Source organism: Propithecus coquereli, unplaced genomic scaffold, assembly GCF_000956105.1.
Source record: "Propithecus coquereli isolate 6110/MARCELLA unplaced genomic scaffold, Pcoq_1.0 Scaffold1, whole genome shotgun sequence".
NCBI lineage: Eukaryota > Metazoa > Chordata > Mammalia > Primates > Indriidae > Propithecus > Propithecus coquereli.
In genome coordinates, this window is record NW_012133857.1 from 7,751,887 (window position 1) to 7,772,049 (window position 20,163).

The window sequence follows — 20,163 nt, forward strand, 5'->3', positions numbered from 1 at the left end:
TAATTTCTTTCTATTTTTAGTAGAGACGGGGTCTCACTCTTGCTCAGGCTGATCTTGAACTCCTGGCTTTGAGCGATCCTCCTGCCTCGGCCTCCCAGAGTGCTAGGATTACAGGCGTGAGCCACCACGCCCGACCTGCAACTGACTTTTAAGAAACTATTGCTCATTGAGTTTTGGTATAGTATCAAAGAAAAATATCCATAATTAACTGAAATGGTTATTAAAATACTCTTCCACTTTTAGCACGTGCTGTTCATTAGTTCTTCTGGTGTCTACTGTTACAACTTTAAGTAATACAATTTTATTTCCATTTTGGTATATTATCTTTAGATTGTTTCTGCTGACCCTCTGCTATGAAATAAGCATGGTCATATAGCATTTCTTCCACCTCCCCAGCCCTCTTGTAGTTTCTGCTATCTTTGTTAAAGTGAGCTTTGATAGCTACCTTTCTAATAGGCATATTAGTAATAGACATATTTTACTAAAGTTAAATGGTAAACCTCAAATTCTTCATCTATGACTCTTTGTTATGAAAGATGAAGGGATTATCTCACTTTTGCTTATTATTTCTCTTCCCTATCTCACCTTCTGGGTTCAAGCAATCCTCCTGCCTCAGCCTCCTGAGCTGCTGGGACTACAGGCGTGTGCCACCATGCCCGGCTAATTTTTCTATTTTTTTGTAGAGATTGGGTCTTGCTCTTGCTCAGGCTGGTATCACTCACCTGCCTCAGCCTCCCAAAGTGCTGTGATTGCAGGCGTGAACCACAGTGCCTGGCCTGTATTATTTTATATTGTCAAAGTTTCAGACATTTTTGTTTTATTCTGAAATTTAAATTAAGTCTTCTGTATTTGTCTCTTTATTCTAAATTTTAATTCTAAAAATTTAAAATCTTAACACATGATTACATAAATATTATTCACTGCAAAACCAAACTCTATGGGATCCACAGAGAAGGAAATGTAATCCTATGTCATGAAATCACTCTGGTCAAAAGAGAATGTCTCAAGCATAAAGGTACAATAGATTTCCTCCTTGTCACTTCTGAACTTTTTGAGCTAATAGAATGGTCTTTTATGCGAAAATAGTCTATTACTGTGCTGTCCAATACTAGCTACTAGCACATGAAGCTACTGAGCACTTGGAATTTGGCTAGTATGGCTAAGGATGTGACTTACTAATATTATTCAATTTTAATTACATTAAACTTAAACAACCGCACGTAGCTAGTGGCTATCATGCTGAACAGTGCAATTCCAGGCCACACTATGACACTCTTGCCTCATCTCCCGCTATTCCAACCCTTACCTACTATTATTGAGCTCCTGCCATACAAGCATCTCCATTTCTTGGGAGACCACTATGGGTAAGTACTGTCATATTTGTTCTTTAACTGTTACTTCTAATCTTCCTTCAAAACCCAGTGTCTCAGTCTGTTTTCTGCTGCTATAATAGAATACCTGGGACTGGGTAATTTTTAAAGAATAGAAGTTTATTCGGCTCATGGTTCTGGAGGCTGGGAAGTCCAAGAGTATGGTGCCAGCATCTCACAAGGGCTGTGTTACCCTGTGGTGGAAGGTGGAAAGGCAAGCAAGCGTGTGAGACAGAGGGAAGGAATTGGGTCAAACTCATCCTTTTATCAGGAGCCCACTCCTGAAATAATGGCATTAATCCATTCACGAGGGCTCTGTCTAAACACTTCTTAAAGGTCCCACCTCTTAAATCCATCACAATGGCAATAAAATTTCAACATGAGTTTTGGAGGGGACATTCAAACCATAGAACCCCACAAAGAAAATGTTACCATCCCCATTTAGCAGGTGAGAAACCACATTTCCTGGAGGTTGAGCTAGCGAGCTAGTCCCATAGCTGGGAGAGGAAGCTGAGCTAGGTTGTGAGAAGCCTCTCCTTGATCTCATTATAGGCAACAGACACTGTGTTATATACTGGGAATTTAAAAGTGAAAGAAGCCCAGACCCTGTCTTGAAGGCAATAAACTGAGCCAGGTAGTAGTTACTTTCTGGGTCTGCTGTGACTGATTTCACGAGCTTGAGGTAGTGTTCATTTTCACTGCTACCGCGCAAACAGCGTTTATTTGCTTCTTATTTAACAATGATGTCTCCTAAGGACAGAGAGAAAATTTATGGAATTTTGAAAGCACAGCCAACTTTAACTTACCTCCTTTTGATAGGCCAGTCCAGCTTCATAGAGCTTAATAAAGAGGTACTGAGTCCATTTGTAGTAATCTGGCAAACATGTAGTTATTTCCTGCCAAAGAGAAGGAAAAATCATGTATAGGCCATTGTAAAACTCCCCTGACAATGTATGTTTCCTGCCAAAGAGAAGGAAAAATCATGTATAGGCCATTGTAAAACTCCCCCCACAATGTATGTATCAGCCTTGCAATTCAGTTTTGAAAAGCAATTAAATCACAAAAATGTTTGCCAACCTATAATATGTTCACCTATTTGTAAAGTGAGGGAAGCAGCAATTTATTCTAGGAAGAGATATGATTGAAATGCCACCCCCGCCTTTCCTAGAGCATGTTCTATGATAAGAGATGCAACTCCAACCTTTTGCACACACCCTGCCCACCCACCAACCCATAAGACTAACAGGTGAATTACATTGTACAAAACTGGGTATTAACATTTTGTTAGCACAAATGTATGTTAGGAACCAGGATGCTAATTCATGAATGTAGCTCATTTTGAAAGCAATCACAAAACTCAAAAGGAACATTGCTTGCTTTGGTATGATCTTCATTTGAAAATAAACTTTGTGTTTCTATATATAACTGGGGCCTGGTGGTTCCTTTACACTCATTATGTTCCATTTATTCCATTACATGAATCAGGCTGTTGTCTACCTAGGAAGACCAATTAAAAACATTATTAAATATTAAAGTGAGAAGCCACTTTATATTTCCAAGCCCAAATCAAAGGTCCCCAAAGTTTATTTTCTATCCTAAAAACACATTTGCTATAGAATTTTTCAAAATAGGTCTCTATTAACCAACTTATAAGGTTTGCCATTGATAAAGTCAAGTAAGCATAAAACCTCTACATTGTCACATTTCTTTTCTAGTGCTCTTAACGTCCAAAAATAGATAATGCAGAAATGGATACAGGAAGGGGATGTTTCAGATTTGTAATTGACTTTTGATAGAAGGCATACTTTTATCAAAAGGGCAAACAACTGTCTTCCTTAAGATGAATAAAGGAGAAAGCTTCAAACCCAGGACGGGAGGGCATATGTGCAGCAACTAAGCAAGGTGTCAGGTAAACTCTTGTGCCCCCAAGCAGCTGTTTTTCTCATGTAAGATTCCTGGGTCCTTTTAGGTGCTGTCTTACAAAAATAGCAGAATAATACTTATTAGAAAACAATTTTTTTTAAGTGCAAATAACTCAAATCTGACCACTGGCCCCACCTTCCCACTGCAAAGTAGGTAGTGAATAACCCATCAGACTAATGGCTTTGCCCACACTGTAGCGTCCCCCACCAGTCTGGCCTCATGTAATGCCAGAGCTGTGATTTTTTTTTTCCCTTTTCTTTCTTTCTTTCTTTTTTATAATTTCCAAATATTAAGGGGTACAAATGTTTTTGGTTACATAGATCGCTTTTATAATACTTGAGTCATGGTTATAGGTGTGCCCATCACCCAAATAGTGTTTATTGTACCCATTAGATAGGTTTTTGCCCCTTCCCCCCACCCCCGCTTGATTTCCACTGAGTTTTACTTCCCTCTGTGCACATGTGTGCTCATTGGTTAGTTCCAATTTAATAATGAGTACATGTGGTATTTGTTTTACCAATCTTGAGATACTTCACTTAGAAGAATGGTCTCCAGTTCCACCCAAATTGTTGCAAATGGCATTAGCTCATCCTTTTTATGGCTGAGTAGTACTCCATGGTATACATATACCACATTTTATTAATCCACTCATGAATTAATGGGCACCCAGGTTGATTCTATTTCTTTGCAATTGTGAATTGTGCTGCAATAAACATTCAAGTGCAGGTGTCTCTTTGATAGGAAGACTTCTTTTCCTTTGGGTAGATACCCAGTAGTGGGATTGCTGGATCGAATGGTAGATCTACTTTTAGTTTTTTGAGGAATCTCCATACTGTTTTCCATAGAGGTTGTACTGATCTGCAGATCCACCAACAGTGTATAAGCAATCCTTTCTCTCTGCATCCATGCCAGTATCTCTTCAGAGGTGTGATATTGGAGCCACACACAACATCGTCCGCACTTGCTCCCAGCGACCGCATAGCTACCAAGTCTACAGGGGCATCATGTACAAAGAACTTCACCAACTCAAGAACCAGATTAGCACACCGAAGGTGGGCTTGCTTCCCAAACTTCCAAACTCATCCTCATCCCATCACCTTTTCTGCACCAGTTACTCCTCCTGCTGGCATGACACAGAACTCATTCGCCTTAGATTTAGACAAGCAACTTTAAAACTTTCATTTTTAACAAAACCTAGGGCAGAAGCTACGTTTGGTCTGTTTCATTTAGCTCATCGTTGTACACTGAGGTCCCACCACATCAAGGTACCCCAAAATTGTTAAAGGGAGAATAAACTATTAATAAATGGATATATGAATAACTACATGTTCAATCAAATTTGTACCCCTTGTGTAGGTTACACAACTAAGTTCAAAATACTTTGTGGTCCACAAGATGAACTGGTATAGGGGATAGTGTGAGATGTGGGGGGAATATGATAAAAATATTCTTAAACTCAATTTTTGTAGATATATCTTTTTAAAAAAATCTTTATCCATTAGAGGTTTGAAGAAGTATATGAAACAAATATGAGAAAATAATGACAATTGTTAAATCTAGGGGACAGAGATTTATTATCTTCTTTTCTCTATATTTGAATTGTTCGTAGTAAAATATCAAAATACTTCTAATGACTATGTGTGTGTGTGTATATATATATATATATATGTATGTATTTTTTTTCCTAAGCCCTTGAACCTGCTTCCATAGATTGAGAGTAAAAATTACCCAGCAATGGGATAGCACTGCTATCTTCACCTAGGTTTATGGTTCTGAAAGCCACTTTTACCTAAAGTAGAAAAAAAAAAGATAGCTCTAGTCAGGAAAAAAATGATCTTTATGCAAGCAAGCGTTAGCCTACTTTTAGTCAGACACGTAAGGAAAAGTACATTCTCTCTGGCAGCGTCAGCTCTGAGGTGAAGTGAGGAGTGGGGATTTCAGGCCCCCACTTTCGCCCTGGCTTCAAATTTGGGCCTGACCTGTTTTGTTTATATTGTATGTCTGCACATGTCATTTGAAGAAAAAGTAACACCAACCGCTAAAAGAGCACAACTTGCAAACCACTACTCCAGGACCATTGCTCTGTCCCTGGCAGGTTTACTTTCAGGCACGGTTATAGCACTCGCAGTTCCATCACGCTGCAGCGCGGGCTCACCTGCCCGGAGGGGGCTGGCAGCGCCCTGAGGAAGGCACCGTGCTCCTGCCCATTTTATTCCCATCTGCTGCGCACAGGGCCCAGCCACAGGCCAACCCTCAGTAATGTCCATTCCATGAAGACATGTCAGAGCAAGCTCTAGAAGGCTCACCAGTAGTCCAGTCTCACAAAAACCAAAAACAGGATTGAGGATAGACACTGTTCAGAAATGCATTTCTGGCTGGGTGCAGTGGCTCACGCCTGTAATCCTAGCACTCTGGGAGGCCAAGGTAGGAGGATTGCTTGAGCTCGGGAGTTTGAGACCAGCCTGAGCAAGAGCAATACCCTGTCTCTCCAAAAAAAAAAGAAAGAAAAGAAAAGAAAAGAAAAATTAGCTAGGCATGGTGGGGCACATGCTTGCCGACCCAGCTACGGGGGAGGCTGAGGCAGGAGGATGGCTTGAGCCCAGGAGTTTGAGGTTGCAGTGAGCTACGCTGATGCCACGGCACTCTAGCCAGGGTGACAGAGCGAGACTCTATCTCAAAAAAAAAAAAAAAAAAAAGAAAAAGAAAAAGAAAAAAGAAATACATTTCCTACAAGTCACAGAACCCTCTAATGCCTTCCCTGATTTTCTCATTAAAACAAAACAAAAAACGAAACAGCTATTTCTAGTCTTCTAATGCTTTATCTCAGTCAAAATCATCTTTCTGAAATTAAACTGCTTCAAAGCTTTAGTCAACTGGCTAGAAATCGAGACTCCCTTTTCACATTTTCACTGTGAACTACTTACTCAAATCCCGGTTCTGTAGACAGGGGTCTTCTAGGGGTTTCAGTACCCACAGAGCTTTTAACAGTCCTTTCTTCCTCTCTCTAAGGCAGGGGTTCTCAACCTGGAAAATTTTGTTCCCCAGGGAACATCCGGCAATGACTGGAGACATTTTTGTTTGTCAAAACTGGGGTATACGTGCATGTGTGTGTGCTACTGGCATCTAGTGGGTAGAGGTCAGGGATGTTGCTAAAAATCCCATAATGCACAAGACAGTCCCCAGAACAAAAAAATCTATCCAGCTCCAAATGTCAATAGAGCCAAGGTGGAGAAACCCTGATCTAAGAGTTTAGATTTTTTTCAGGTTGAGTCTGTAACCACAGGTAGATTAAAGGAGAATTAACCAAGCAACTTTGGTGGGCATTCCATAAAAATCGATAACGTGGTCAACATGGAGTGTTGGAAACATGGAGTCAGGTAACTCAATTTCCCTTCTCCATCGGAAGCAGCTCCATCTCCGTTGAGCACTACTGGTAAGGCACAGGGGGATGCTGCATGATGCAACCCCCAGCCTTTCTGCCCACTCAGAGACCAAACACAGGAGAGACATGTTGAGTCTGGGGTTGCAGGCAAATAAAATTCTCAAACTCTATCACATATGCATAATGCTGTTCACTGAAATAAATGATTGACTTTACTATCTAAATTTTAAATCATTTAATATGCCTTCAAGTAGTTGCCTGACTTAGAAAATCTAACATAATGAATTCATGTAATAAATTTCCTATTTTGAAGTTAGAGATGCATTCAGTTTTTCTCAATATAATACCAGTTATTCCTGCCCATGAAATAGTTGTTGAACAAATAAATACATAAAGATCATCCATTGGAATCTGGCCCACAGACCCAATCCTGCCTGTGACCTAGCAGGGGAGCCCTGTGTTTGTGGGGTAGAGCTCCCTGCTGCCAACATCTGCCCACAAGATAGCACCAACTTGGTAAGACTTCTAAATGAGACCTCCAGAGAAGTCAAACAAAGGCTGTTCATTATATTTCAAAACCCCTCTTCATTCCTGTACTTTCCTTTGCCATGCTTTTCAAACAAGCTAACACCTACGTTAATGCACCATTGTTTTTAATACACAAAGTCAGGTAATTCAAAGGTATAGCTATAAAAGCAACTGCAATTCAGCCACACTCCACACAGATTTATACAAAGGTGTCAACTTTTATATCCTCCTGAGCTCTAGAAAGAGCACTCTAGCTGCCAAGAGACCAAATTTACGTATCTGGGATCCCAACTAGAATTGTTCCTACACACTGCATTTTTACATTCTGCAATACCTGGGTTTTAACATTAAAAATATTTTGCACATTCACAGGCAAACACAGAGCCAAATACACAAGATGAGCTCTCTCAGAACATAAGTGAGGCTCAAAACATTATCCTTTGAGGCCTGCCACCCATCCCTCAGTGACTCTGCACAAATTAATCACGAAGCCAGTCTGGCCAGGAGTTCCTGTGGCACAGTGATTCGGCAATGATGAAGTCCAAGAAGACGGAGCCACAGATGTCCACCTTACTGTCCTGGACAGAAAGCCACAGATGTCCACCTTACTGTCCTGGACAGAAAATAACACTTGGTCTGTGAAGCAAGAACACATCAATCGGCCCCCTTCTGTGTGCCCCACTGAGGTCTCCTCAGGCTGACTATCCTTGCACCAGGAAAAGTGTGGGACAGCATGATCTCAGGGAGCCACCTGGCTTGCGTTCAAGTCCCTGTGTCATCACTAGTTTGTGACTATGCCACGTTTCCCTATTAGAAAACAGGGGCAATAAAGTCCACCTTAGAGGGTTGTTGTGAGGATTAAATGCAATAACGTATGTAAAGCACAATGCTGGGCACGCAGGAGGGACCAACAGGTGCTACTTCCCTTGGCTTTACTTGAAGAGTGTGTTATGGCGGGGTGAGGCTGGCTTCGTCACCACACCACTCTACTAGGGGACGGATGCCCCTGTCAGGCGACTGGGGCAAGGTGAAAGGGAAAGGAAAGGACTAGGGTAAAAACAGTTTACTATCCCTAATCAATATTGGCTTTCTGACTAAAAAGAGATGGTGTTTATGAGGGAAAGACCAAAACATATGACCAGACAGAGAAAGCAACACAAGGCTAATCTGGTGGCAACCAGGTCACCTCCACCCCGACCCTTCTGCTCAGGTGGGATCTAGTTGGGTCTTTGTTTCTCAGTCCAGTTGCATCTTTTGACAGTGATTGGCCCCAGATAGCAGAACAGCTAAAATCACTCAAAGCCATCATGCATTTCACGGGCATCACAACCACACAATACTTAAACACCAGGAATTTAACAAAACAAAACAAACAAAAACAAAAACCTCAGAAACACGTTTATCAAGTCAGTCATCCGGCGGCCCTGTACATTGGAAAATACGCACGTCGGATAGGTGAGCAGCCACCACGCATCTCAGTCTCTAGCGACATGGCATCAGCGCCCCCTCTCCCCAGTCTCACTCTGAGCCTCCTGCCTTCACAACACTGACTCTTGGAAACAGAGGAGAGAGGTACTCATGTACTTACAAAAAAATGATCTTTTGTTATGTGCGTTTTTGTCATTTGTTCTTTACTGCAACAGATCAAAAGGAAGCCTTGAATGACAACCTTGTCTTTTACTCCTTCCCTGATTCTCTAATTCTACAGGGGAGGGGGTTCTGAAAACAGCACAGCCCAAAGGCCAGAGAAGCTGGCCTCAGCATTCATATTGTGCAGCTTAAAAAAGAAGAAAAACACCCAGCTGCATCAGATGGTTCTCACTGGAGACGGTTCAAGGTTCCAGTTCACAGCTGTGTTGGAGGAAGGACGAGAGAGGCTCATGACGCAATCTGCAGAATCAGGACATTGATGGCCACCGTACACCAAGTCCTCCAAACGCGGCACTGGTTCTTCAACTTGGTTGCATCTTGGAATTAAGCTTTAAAAGCTGCTAAGGCCTGGATCCCACCTCTGGAAATTTCACATGGGGCCAGGGTTGAGAATCACTGCAGGGGTTCCTCCTAAATACATCTCTCTCCCAAATATTGCATGAAAGAGTCCTGTCCTGCCCTCATGTGTTCGCATAATTTAATGAAATGGACTTTGACAGGAGATAAGAGCACAGTTTTGTCCATATGACATTTCTAACAGGATACCCTGTACATCGTGCTAAGGGGGAGCCTGCCCTTGATTCAAATCCTCCTGGCACACCTCAGCTCCACGCCAACACAGATTCTCTTTAGTCCTTACGTTCAATCCTCTGTTTTCACAAAACAAACACACTTAAAAAAAAAAAAAGAAAGAAAGAACCACTTTAAACCTACCTTCATGGCAACAGATATATAAACTTCATTAGGCAACTACCTGTGCTCAATGACAAGCTGTTTAAAAATACCAGACTTTCTGACAGCTTATTTCTCTTCCTGGAAGTAGAAATAATTCTTGAAAGAGAACAAGAGTGGCCTAGCCCTCCCCTGGGGCTTCAAGGGAAGAGGAAGTGAGGAAGATGGCTAGTTCCTCACTCAGATGCTCCTAAATGGTCCTTAAGGGACAGAGAGAGTGAAGGTCAGACAGCTCAGTACAGCCCTAGCTTAGAGCCCTTCCCCTTCCCGCATCTAACAAATCCCCAGTTTGCAAATAATAGGACACAGGTGTATACAGCTCTATGCTTCCCAAATTGCCATTCCCTACAACCTCTCATCTCATTTCCCACAGTGGCTCCAAGAAGCACGCATTGTGAATGCTGCTGTGAACACGAGGAAACTGCACCCAGGAAGTGAGTGGCTCACCCAAAGCTGTCCAGCTCTTGGGTGGCAGAAGCAAAATTGGAACCCAGATCTCCTGATTCAGAGGGGCATCAGGCAGTGACATAGCACCTTGGGAAGTGCAGCCCAGCATGTGTGACTCGAACACATAAGCTCCAAGGAGGTGCACATAAATCAAGAAACATGAGGGCTGGAGCACTCCTACATAAAGGACTAGCAATGGTGACTATTCTTTGAGGAATAACAGCAGCAAGTAATAACAACAGTAATAGCTAACATTGACCACGGCCTGGCCAAGCACCTGGTCCAGGATTGGCAGTTTAGGAGAATCTCATTTTGTTCTCATTACAATTCCATGGGGTAGTTACCAAAGTTATCAAATGTGGCCTTGATATCCTAGTTTATAATTGAAACTCACCCATGGGCCTCCTGCTTCCCCCTGACCCTGCTCTTTTCTTTCCATACCACTTTTGACCTTCTAATACATTATATATTATTTACTTATTTATTATGTTTATTGTCTGTCTTTGTCCTCCCTCCCCTACAAAAACTGCAAACTGTAAAGTCCCTCTATGAAAGAAAGGGTTTTTGTCTTTTCTTCCCCACTGAAGTATTCCAAGTGACTAGAACAGTGCCTGGTACAAAGGATGCTTAATTAATGGTTGCTAAATGAATAAATCACCATTTTACAGATCAGAGAATTAAGCCTCACAGTAACTTGTTTAAGATCACATGGCCAGTAGGAGGCAAAATTAGGATCCAAACATGGGTCTGAGAGACCCAGTATTGCACCACTGTGAATTATTTTGTCCCCTCAACGTCACCCCAATTTCTGCAAGACTTTCATACTGAGCTCGTTCAAAGTAGGTAAAGCTACGTGAATCAAATACCCACTACATATAGGTAACGCATTATAAATGTTTACATAGTTGTTTTTCCATTTAAAAATTTACATATTTCATACTAAATCCAGAACAAATGAAATGGTTTAAATATTATGCCCTTGATGTACATGAACAATACATATCATTTAAAAAATATATGTAATTTTTAATGACATGGGGCATATATTTGATACAAAATTATATATTTTATGGTTTCAATTATTAATGAAAATGAAAAGTATTAGAAAATTGCCAACATATAAACAACGGGTTGTCTTAGGATGACACTGACCATGGGTGATTTTTGTATTATAAACATTTTTCTGTACTTCACTGGTTTTGTGCAGTCACTTTGTATTACCCTGAGAATTATCCTATAGTTTTACAGTTCTTGAAAACAGTTTGGATTGAAAGGAAGAATGAAACCAGAGTTGCGTCTACAGTGATGAAGGTCTTGCCCCGGTGAGAAGCCTTCCAATATATTTAGAACATACACCTCGAGACCCACCCAGTGGAGTTTAAAGGAACCATAGATGGTGCCTTACAGACAAATAAATGTCCTGGGGTTACCACTGAGGGGTGTCCACTGCCAAGGGCCTGGGAAACCTTAGTGTGTATCCACATGACCAATTCTGACCACCCAAACCCTGAAGGGAAGGGCCTGGCCTCCATGCAGAACCACAGGGGAAGAGAATGAGGGAGGAGGAGTCACTGACCCAATCCCCAGGTTAGAAGCCCAGGCTGCCTACCCACCTACATGATTGCTATCATAAGAGTGAAAGGGGCTGGGGGGACACCTTTGCCTCTGAGTAATGAGCAAGAGTGGGAGCTCCCAGAGTCAGGATGCCAAGGCTTAGGTCCCACCTAGGGGCCATGTGATACTGGGCAAGTGACTCAACCGTATCTATGCCTCATTTTCCTCATTAGTTGGTGGGCAGCCTCTAAGATGGTCCCAACGGTTGCTGTCTCCTGATATTCACGCCCTTATATAATCCACTCCCTTTGAGTATGGCTTGCTTCTAATAAGTAGAATATATCAAATGATGGGCTGTCACTTCCAAGGCTAGGTTACAAAGGGACTGTGGTTTCCGTGTTGGGCATTCTCTTTTTCACTCTCTCTTGCTCTGAAGAAAGCCAGCAATCATGAGCTGCCTGATGGAGAGGCCCATGTGGCAAGGAACTGAGAGAGGCCTCCAGCCAAAAGCCAGCAAGGAACCAGCACTCAGGCCGGCAGCTAAACCCCCCTGAGTGAGCTTGGAAGCAGATCCTATCCAAGTAGAACCTTCACAGAAAACCTCAGCCCCAGCCTCGATGGCAGCCTCACGAAGGACCCTGTGCCTGAGGACCCAGCTAAGCCACACCTGGACTCCTGCTTAGCTTACAGAAACTGTAAAATAATAAATGCTTATTATTTTAAGCTACTAAATTTTGGGACAATTTGTTATGCAGCAACAGATAACTAATACATTACTAAAAGGGGCCAATAATCGGACCAAATCCTGGGATGGATGTGGGGATTAAATGAGGAAATGTAGGTAATGTACTTGGCAAATAGGACCCAGCTCAGAGGACGGTGATGACAGGGGCATCAAGGATATCTGAGAATCACCAGGCTTCCTTCCCCACGGTGTGGGGGCACAATCAGTCTGCTGCCCAGGCCACAGAGAACGACAGGGATAAGTGCTCCCTGCTCCTGTCCAATTGAGCTGGGTCTTAAATGCCAAGTAACCCTCCCTCATTTAGGACCCAACACAGACTGCTTGGCCTTGTTATTTAAGCCCCCAAATTTTGTTCACCTGCCCAAACAAGTTGTTGGTTCACGAGGGCAGGTGGAGAGCACCTAATGGAAGGAGCATGGGGTTGGCAGGTTGAAGACCGGGGTCTGGACACTGGCTCTGCCATGATTCACTGGCAACCTGAGGCAAATGTCTCACCTCTCTGAGCCTCACGTTCCTCATTTGGCAACTGAGACGCTGTAACTGTTGTGAGGATCAAGGAAGCCGAAGAGGGTTCGCCTGCCTTTCCAACATTGTCAGCTCAGTGTGGGTGCACAGCAAGTGCTCAATAAATCTTCACTAAAGTAACAAAGATTCTCTGTATCTACTTTGCTGGGGAAAAAAAAAAAGAATAAAGTAACAAAGACATCAGTTCAGGTGGTCAAGTGCCACTATATTTCAAAAACAAATGAAAGCTTTGAGACAGAGCCCTTGCAAATTTTCTTAAATATAACAGGCCTTCTGAAAAAGTAGAGTGCCATTGCTCTTGGAGCCATAGTTTGGCTTGTCCATATTAAAGGTTGCCAAATGTGAGAAAGTCACACCAAATCACATTGCACCGTGCTCTTAAGAAGCCTATGTACAGAACCTCCAAATCTCTAAAGGTAAATGAAGAAGTTGCTTGTCCCCAGAAGCTACCTCCACAGCACCAAAAACAAATGATGACCTTTCAGGAGACACACTTGAGATCTGTTTCTCAACGCCCCGGTGCAATGCTGGTTCAGCATTCTATTAATACGTTTCCCCCATTTACTCCACAGTGAGCAAACACTGACTAGGGTCTGCCACCCAGTCCTGATCCTAAGAGACTCACCAATGGGCTAGGGTGAAAGAGAGAAAATGGTGATGCAGAGAACAGAAAGATGGGATTTACTACCCAATTCAAAGCTCCTTTTGTGTGTTCATTCACTCATTGAATCATTCCACAGACATTTATTGAGTACCAACGACATACCAGCATTAGGCTAGGCACATGAAGGTGATGATCTCTCCTCCATTACTGAGATGATTAAACCCATGTGGAGAAGGCCTTTTCACAGTCTCACCACCCTCAAGCAAAATTTCTCAGAATTTTCTTGCCCACCCCTATCCTGTTGCTTCCTGTTTGTCTCCAAGGGAAAAGAGATCACCGCTCAGCTTAATACCCAATGGCACTGCAGGCCGTGTTCCCAGCCCTCCCACCTCTCCACGTTCTGCGTCACTCCATCTCATCTGCATCTTTCCCAACTTGTCATCCATAGGCCCAGCCAGGGCCCCCATCGTAGACCACACAGTCCCCTCTTCCTCCTTCCTAAATTGTTATTCCCATGACTCCCCTGGTCAGGCTTCCTCAGCCTCACCGACTGCTTCCTCTCGGCCTCTTCCCCTTACTCCTCTTCCTGCAACCATCTGTCAGTTCCACCTCTGCCAAGGTTCTGTCTCTGACCTCCTTTACCTTCTCTCTTCTTCTTTTTGCAGAATTGAGAAAACAGGTGTTAATATGAGGGTAATTAATTAATCTTGAACCTAACATTTGTCTAAGAACTCATTTTTATGCAATTACCTTCCTTTATCTCAGGACTAACTATAGACTGAAAATGAGCATTTAATGAAAATTGAAAATGACAAATGGTAGACACTGTGCTTTTATAGAGCATACATTTTTTCTTAAAGATCTTCTTTTTCAAATCGAGGGCTACAAGCTAAATTCTTAAGTAATTTGAAAAGTTCATGTTCTATGTGCTCTTGAAGCCAATTTAGAGAATGAGTATTACCAGGGAAATTATGGTCTTTTCAGTTTTAAAGACAACTCACACTGTCTTTCTTTTTTTTTTTTTTTTTTGAGACAGAGTCTAACTCTGTTGCCGGGGCTAGAGTGCCGTGGCATCAGCCTAGCTCACAGCAACCTCAAACTCCTGGGCTCAAGCGATCCTCCTGCCTCAGCCTCCCGAGTAGCTGAGACTATAGGCATGAGCCACCATGCCCGGCTAATTTTTTCTATATATAATTTTTAGTTGTCCAGATCATTTCTTTCTACTTTTTAGTAGAGACGGGTGTTCCTCTTGCTCAGGCTGGTCTCGAACTCCTGACCGTGAGCGATCCACCCGCCTCAGCCTCCCAGAGTGCTAGGATTACAGGCGTGAGCCACTGCACCCGGCCCACACTGTCTTTTTTAACTGAAAACAGCTTGATTAGTGGTAGTGAGTGAGCTTCTCTTTTTGCTATTTTCTTGATCGATATTTTTTGAGCATTATCATTTTTACGGTAACCTGAAAGCTGCCCCCTGTTCCAAACTACACAAGATTCAATAAATTATCCATAATCAAACAAAAAGCAACAATTGGCTTAATTTCTTGGTAATTGTTTCTTGCCAGCTGACAAGAATTTTATCAAGGCAGTCTAACAATACAAACAGCTTTTCTAACTAGACAGTTGGGAACAGAAAACCCTCCATTAAACCACAGATGAGATTAATTGGTCTGAGCTGCAATTCGTTATCAGTCTAGTTGAGCAGATGCCAGTATATCAGCACCCCAAGATATAATTGTTCCATTTTTTTTTTTTGGAAGGAAAGAACATTAATTTTATCTGCAATATCCTTGAAAATTTCAGGATCAAGAGGACAGAATCATCTGAAAGATGTTTTCACGTTGCCAGTTCTCTAGGTTTCCTGACTAATATAAGGGCTATTTGTTAGACACGGGCATGGATCCAGAGGAAGAGGAAATATCAATTCATCAATTCCATGGATGCACACAGTGACAGCAGTGCCCAAAATGAGCTGTTCTGCTGCCTGCAAAGTCCATAAGCAATGAGTCGCAGAAACCTGCCACGGCTCGAAAGATTTCATATGCGACACAGACCAAGAAATAAAACCATAAACTTAGAAAAGTTACAAAAAATCATTTTGATAGTCCAATGATTTTTAAGAGAGGGGTTAGGGGTCGGGAGACACAGATCAAAATCCCACAGGAGGTGGGGGAATTTTTAAAACTACACATGCTATCTTCTGCTTCTGGGAAGATGGGATAGATACACTTTTCCCAATTCTTTCTAGGTACAACTAAAAATCTGCAAATATAAGACTCTTCTATAAAACATAAGACTCTAAAAAACTGGAGAAGAGAAAGCAGACTGTTTAGGGGCCTCAGTATCCAAGGAATGACACAGTGGTAAATTCCACGGATTTTTTTTATGCCCCATAATTTCCACAATTGTTGCTAACAAAGCTAGTAACCCAGAAATGCCAATGAGCGCAGAGAAAGAAAGAGAGAAATAGAGAAAAAAAGAAGGAGAGAAAGAAAGAAAGAAAGAAAAAAACAGACCTGCTCTCTCTCTCTAGGTAAAGGACCAGGAAAGATACAACCTAGAAAGACAGAAAACTTTCAGACAATAGCCACTCTACTCCAGCCAATGCCACAGAAGAAACTGCAGCCCCACCCCTACCAGCAAAGGCTTAGTGAAGAGCCTAGCTGGGGGTGGGGAACCTGAGGCCTTGCGGCCACATGTGGCCTTCTGGATCTTTGAGTGCCGCCTTTTGAATGAATCCAAATTTTACAGAACAAACCATTTTAATGAAGGAGGCAGCCTAGACTTACATCCTTGGGAGGTTATAACAGAGCACTGCAGCCCCCCTCCCCCAGGGTGCTATCACAGGAAGCTGAGTGGAGAGCTATGACTTCTATCCCTACTGGGCACTAGTGAAAAATCCATCCCCTCCTCGGTGGTAACAGTGGAGGCCACAGGAGGAGAAATTATAAAGAAGAACCAAATGAAAATTTAAAAACTAAACAATAAAATAACCCAAATAAGAAGCTCAGTAGATGGGCTCACCAGCAGAATGGAGGAGACAGAGGAAAGAAGAGTGAATTTAAAGACAGAACAATTGAACTTACCCAGTCTTAACAACAGAGAGAAAACAGACTGAAAAAAAAAATGAACAGAACCTCAGGGACATATGCGACGACCACAAAGGATCTAACATGCGTGTCACTGGAGTCTCCTAAGGCAAGAATAAAGAGCGTGAGGCTGAAAAACCATTCAAAGAAATAATTGCTGAAATTTTCTCAAAGTTGGCAAAACATAAACCTATAGATTCAAGAACCTTAAAATCATAGAGTATATTCTCCGACAGCAATGGAATCAAAAATCAAGAACAAAAAGATAAAAGAAAGATTTTCAAATATTTTGGAACTAAACACACTTCTAAGTAATCCATGAGTCAAAGAGGAAATTGTAGAACTAAAAAAATACATTTAACTAAATGAAATTTAAATAAAACAGATCACATTTTGTGGGACACAGCTAAAGCAGTGCTTACATTAGAAAAGAAGAAAAGTCTTTGTCTTTTGTAAACTTTTCTTGTTGAAAGTCTATTTTGTCTGCTATTAGTATAGCCACGCTTGTTCTCTTTTGATTATTATTTGCATGGAATATCTTTTTCCAGCCTTTCACTTTCAACCTGCTTGTGTCGTTGGATCTAAAATGAGTCTGTTGGAGACATCATATTTTATTATCCATTCTGCCAATCTGTCCTTTGATTGAAGAGTTCAATCCATTTATTTTGGATAAATTACTGATAGTAATTACTGATAGGGACTTACTTCTGTCATTTTGTTCTTTGTTTTCTATAAGCTTTATAGCTTTTTTGTTTCTCATTTCTTACATTACTGTCTTTTGTGTTTAACTGATTTTTTGGTAGTGAAACATTTCAATTCCCTCCTCATTTCCTTTTGTGTATATTCTAAAACTATTTTCTTTGTGGTTGCCATGGGGATAATATTTAACATCCAAAAGTTATAACATTCCAGTTTGAATTTATACGAGCTTAGCTTCAATAACATATGAACTCTGCTCCTATATAGATCTATCCCCACCCCTTTCAGTTACTGATGTCATAAAATTACATTCTTATACATGGTGTGCTCAAAAACATAAAGTAATAATTTTTTTATATGCATTCTTCTCTTACATTATGTAGAAAACAAAATGTGGAGTCACAAACCAAAGTTGCCATAATATTAGCTTTTAGACTAATAATTATGTTTTTAAAAAATGTATTAGTCCTTTAAATCATTTAGAGAACAAAAAGTGGAAGTACAAACCATTTGTCTTAGCGTGGGTTGCTATAATAAAATAGCATAGACTGGGTGGTTTAAAAAACAAGCATTGGCAGGGCGCAGTGGCTCATGCCGGTCATCCTAGCACTCTGGGAGGCTGAGGAGGGCGGACTGTTTGAGCTCAGGAGTTCGAGACCAGCCTGAGCAAGAGCGAGATCCCGTCTCTACTCAAAATAGAAAGAAATTGGCCAAACAACTAAAAATAGAAACAATTAGCTGGGCATGGTACCCGCGTGCCTGTAGTCCCAGCTACCGGGGAGGCTGAGGCAGGAGGATCGCTTGAGCCCAGGAGTTTGAGGTTGCTGTGAGTTAGGCTGACGTCACGGCACTCTAGCCCAGGCAAGAGAGTGAGACTCTGTCTCAAAAAAAACCCAGCCGGGCGTGGTGGCTCACTGGGAGGCCAAGGCGGGCGGATTGTTTGAGCTCAGGAGTTCGAGACCAGCCTGAGCAAGAGCGAGACCCCGTCTCTACTAAAAATAGAAAGAAATTAATTGGACAACTAAAAATACATAGAAAAAAATTGACCGGGCATGGTGGCGCATGCCTGTAGTCCCAGCTACTCGGAAGGCTGAGGAAGAAGGATTGCTTGAGCCCAGGAGTTTGAGGTTGCTGTGAGTTAGGCTGACGTCACGGCACTCTAGCCCAGGCAAGAGAGTGAGACTCTGTCTCAAAAAAAAAAACCCAAAACAAAACAAGCATTTATCCTTCATAGTTCTGGAAGTTGGGAAACCCAAGACGAAGGTGCCAGGTGATTGGGTTCTTGGTGAAGGCCCTCTTCATGGCTTGCAGAAGTCTATCTTCTCTCTGTGTACTTACATGGCAGGTAGAGATGAGGGAGGGTGGGGTGTGTATGTGGAGAGGGCACTCTGGTTTCTTCTTTTAAGGGCACTAATCCTATCATGAGGGCCCTATTATCATCTAAACCTAATTATCTCCCAAATGCTCTACTTCCTAATACCACTACACTGGGGCTTATAGATTCAACATATGAATTTTAGAGGGACACAAACATTCAGTCCATAACAACCATTAAAAAAATAAAATTTGTAGAGGGATGCAGTACACTGAATGGCCCCCTCAAAGATGTCCATGCCCTAATCCCTAGAACTTATAAATATGTTAGTTAAGTGGTAAAAAGGATTTTGCAGATAAAACTAAAATAGGGAAAGTATCCTAAAGTATCCAGGTGAGCCCAGTATAATCACATGGGCATGTAGAGATCTTTCTTTAGCTAGAGTCGGAGAGCTGTGAAGCATGAGAGGGAATGCACTGCCAGAGGGGACCACGTGGAAAGCTTGAGAAGGAATGCAGGAAGCCTCTAGAAGCAAAGACTGGCTCCGGGCTGACAGCCAGCATGGAATGGGGGACCTATCCTACAATTGCCAAGGAAGTGAATTCAGCCAACACCCTGAATGATCTTGGAAGCAGATTTTTCCCCAGAGCATTCAGTAAGGAATACAGCTCTGTCAACATCTTGATTTTGGCTATTTAAGACCCTAACAGAGGACCCTGCTGAGCCCACCAAACTTCTGGCCTAAAGAAACTGTGAGATAATAAATCTATGTTGATTTAAAATGCTAAGTTTGTGGTAATTTGTTATGGCAGCAATAGAAAACTAATACAGGGAACTTGTCCACATTAAAAACAGCTATAAAAGACATTCTTGGGGCAAATAGGAAATTCACATATGAACTAGATCAGAAATAATATTATAGAATTACTGTTAATTTTTTTAGTTGTCAAAACGGTATTGTGGTTATACAGGAAAATGTCCTACTTCTTCAGACAGGCATGCCCCTTTACTTAGGGGTAAAGGGCCATGATGTCTTCAAGTTATACTCAAATAATTCAAGGGAAAAAGGAAAATATATATTAATATAACATATATAGAGAGATAAAGCAAATACAGCAACAGTTGTTGAATCTAGGTGAAAGGCGTATCAATGTTTATTGTACTACTCTTTCAACCTTTCTGAATATTTGAAAATTTTTATTTTTCTAATAAAAAGTTGGAGAAAAAATGTTGAATTAAAGAAGCTAGACACAAAAGAACGCATACTATGCAAGTCAATTTATACAAGTTTAAAAAAACACATAAGGTAAAGAATACTGGAGATGGATGGTGGTGACAGTTGCACAACAATACAAATATACTTAATACCAGTGAAACAGACGCTTAAAAATGGTTCAGATAGTAAATTCTGTTATGTATATATTACCATAATAAAAAACATCATCTAGAAAAACACTCCCACATATGTAGGTGGTAAAACTATATTGAAAACAACCAGTAGTGATCATAAATGTCAGGAGAGTAGTTACCTGTAGTGAGGAGAGACAGAGTTGTGATTGGAAGAGGACACACACTGAGCTTCTGGTGCTGGAGATGTTTTATTT

General features: G+C 41.6%; 1 protein-coding gene across 1 annotated transcript in view; it reads right to left on the bottom strand.

The window, feature by feature from the left end:
• LARS2 (leucyl-tRNA synthetase 2, mitochondrial) overlaps positions 1-20,163 on the bottom strand; it is a 153,201-nt gene that overhangs the window by 96,659 nt on the left and 36,379 nt on the right. Inside the window, exon 5 of the mRNA XM_012662559.1 lies at positions 2,177-2,266. Within this exon, the coding sequence (XP_012518013.1) occupies positions 2,177-2,266 (90 nt within the window). The remainder of the gene's footprint in view (positions 1-2,176; positions 2,267-20,163) is intronic.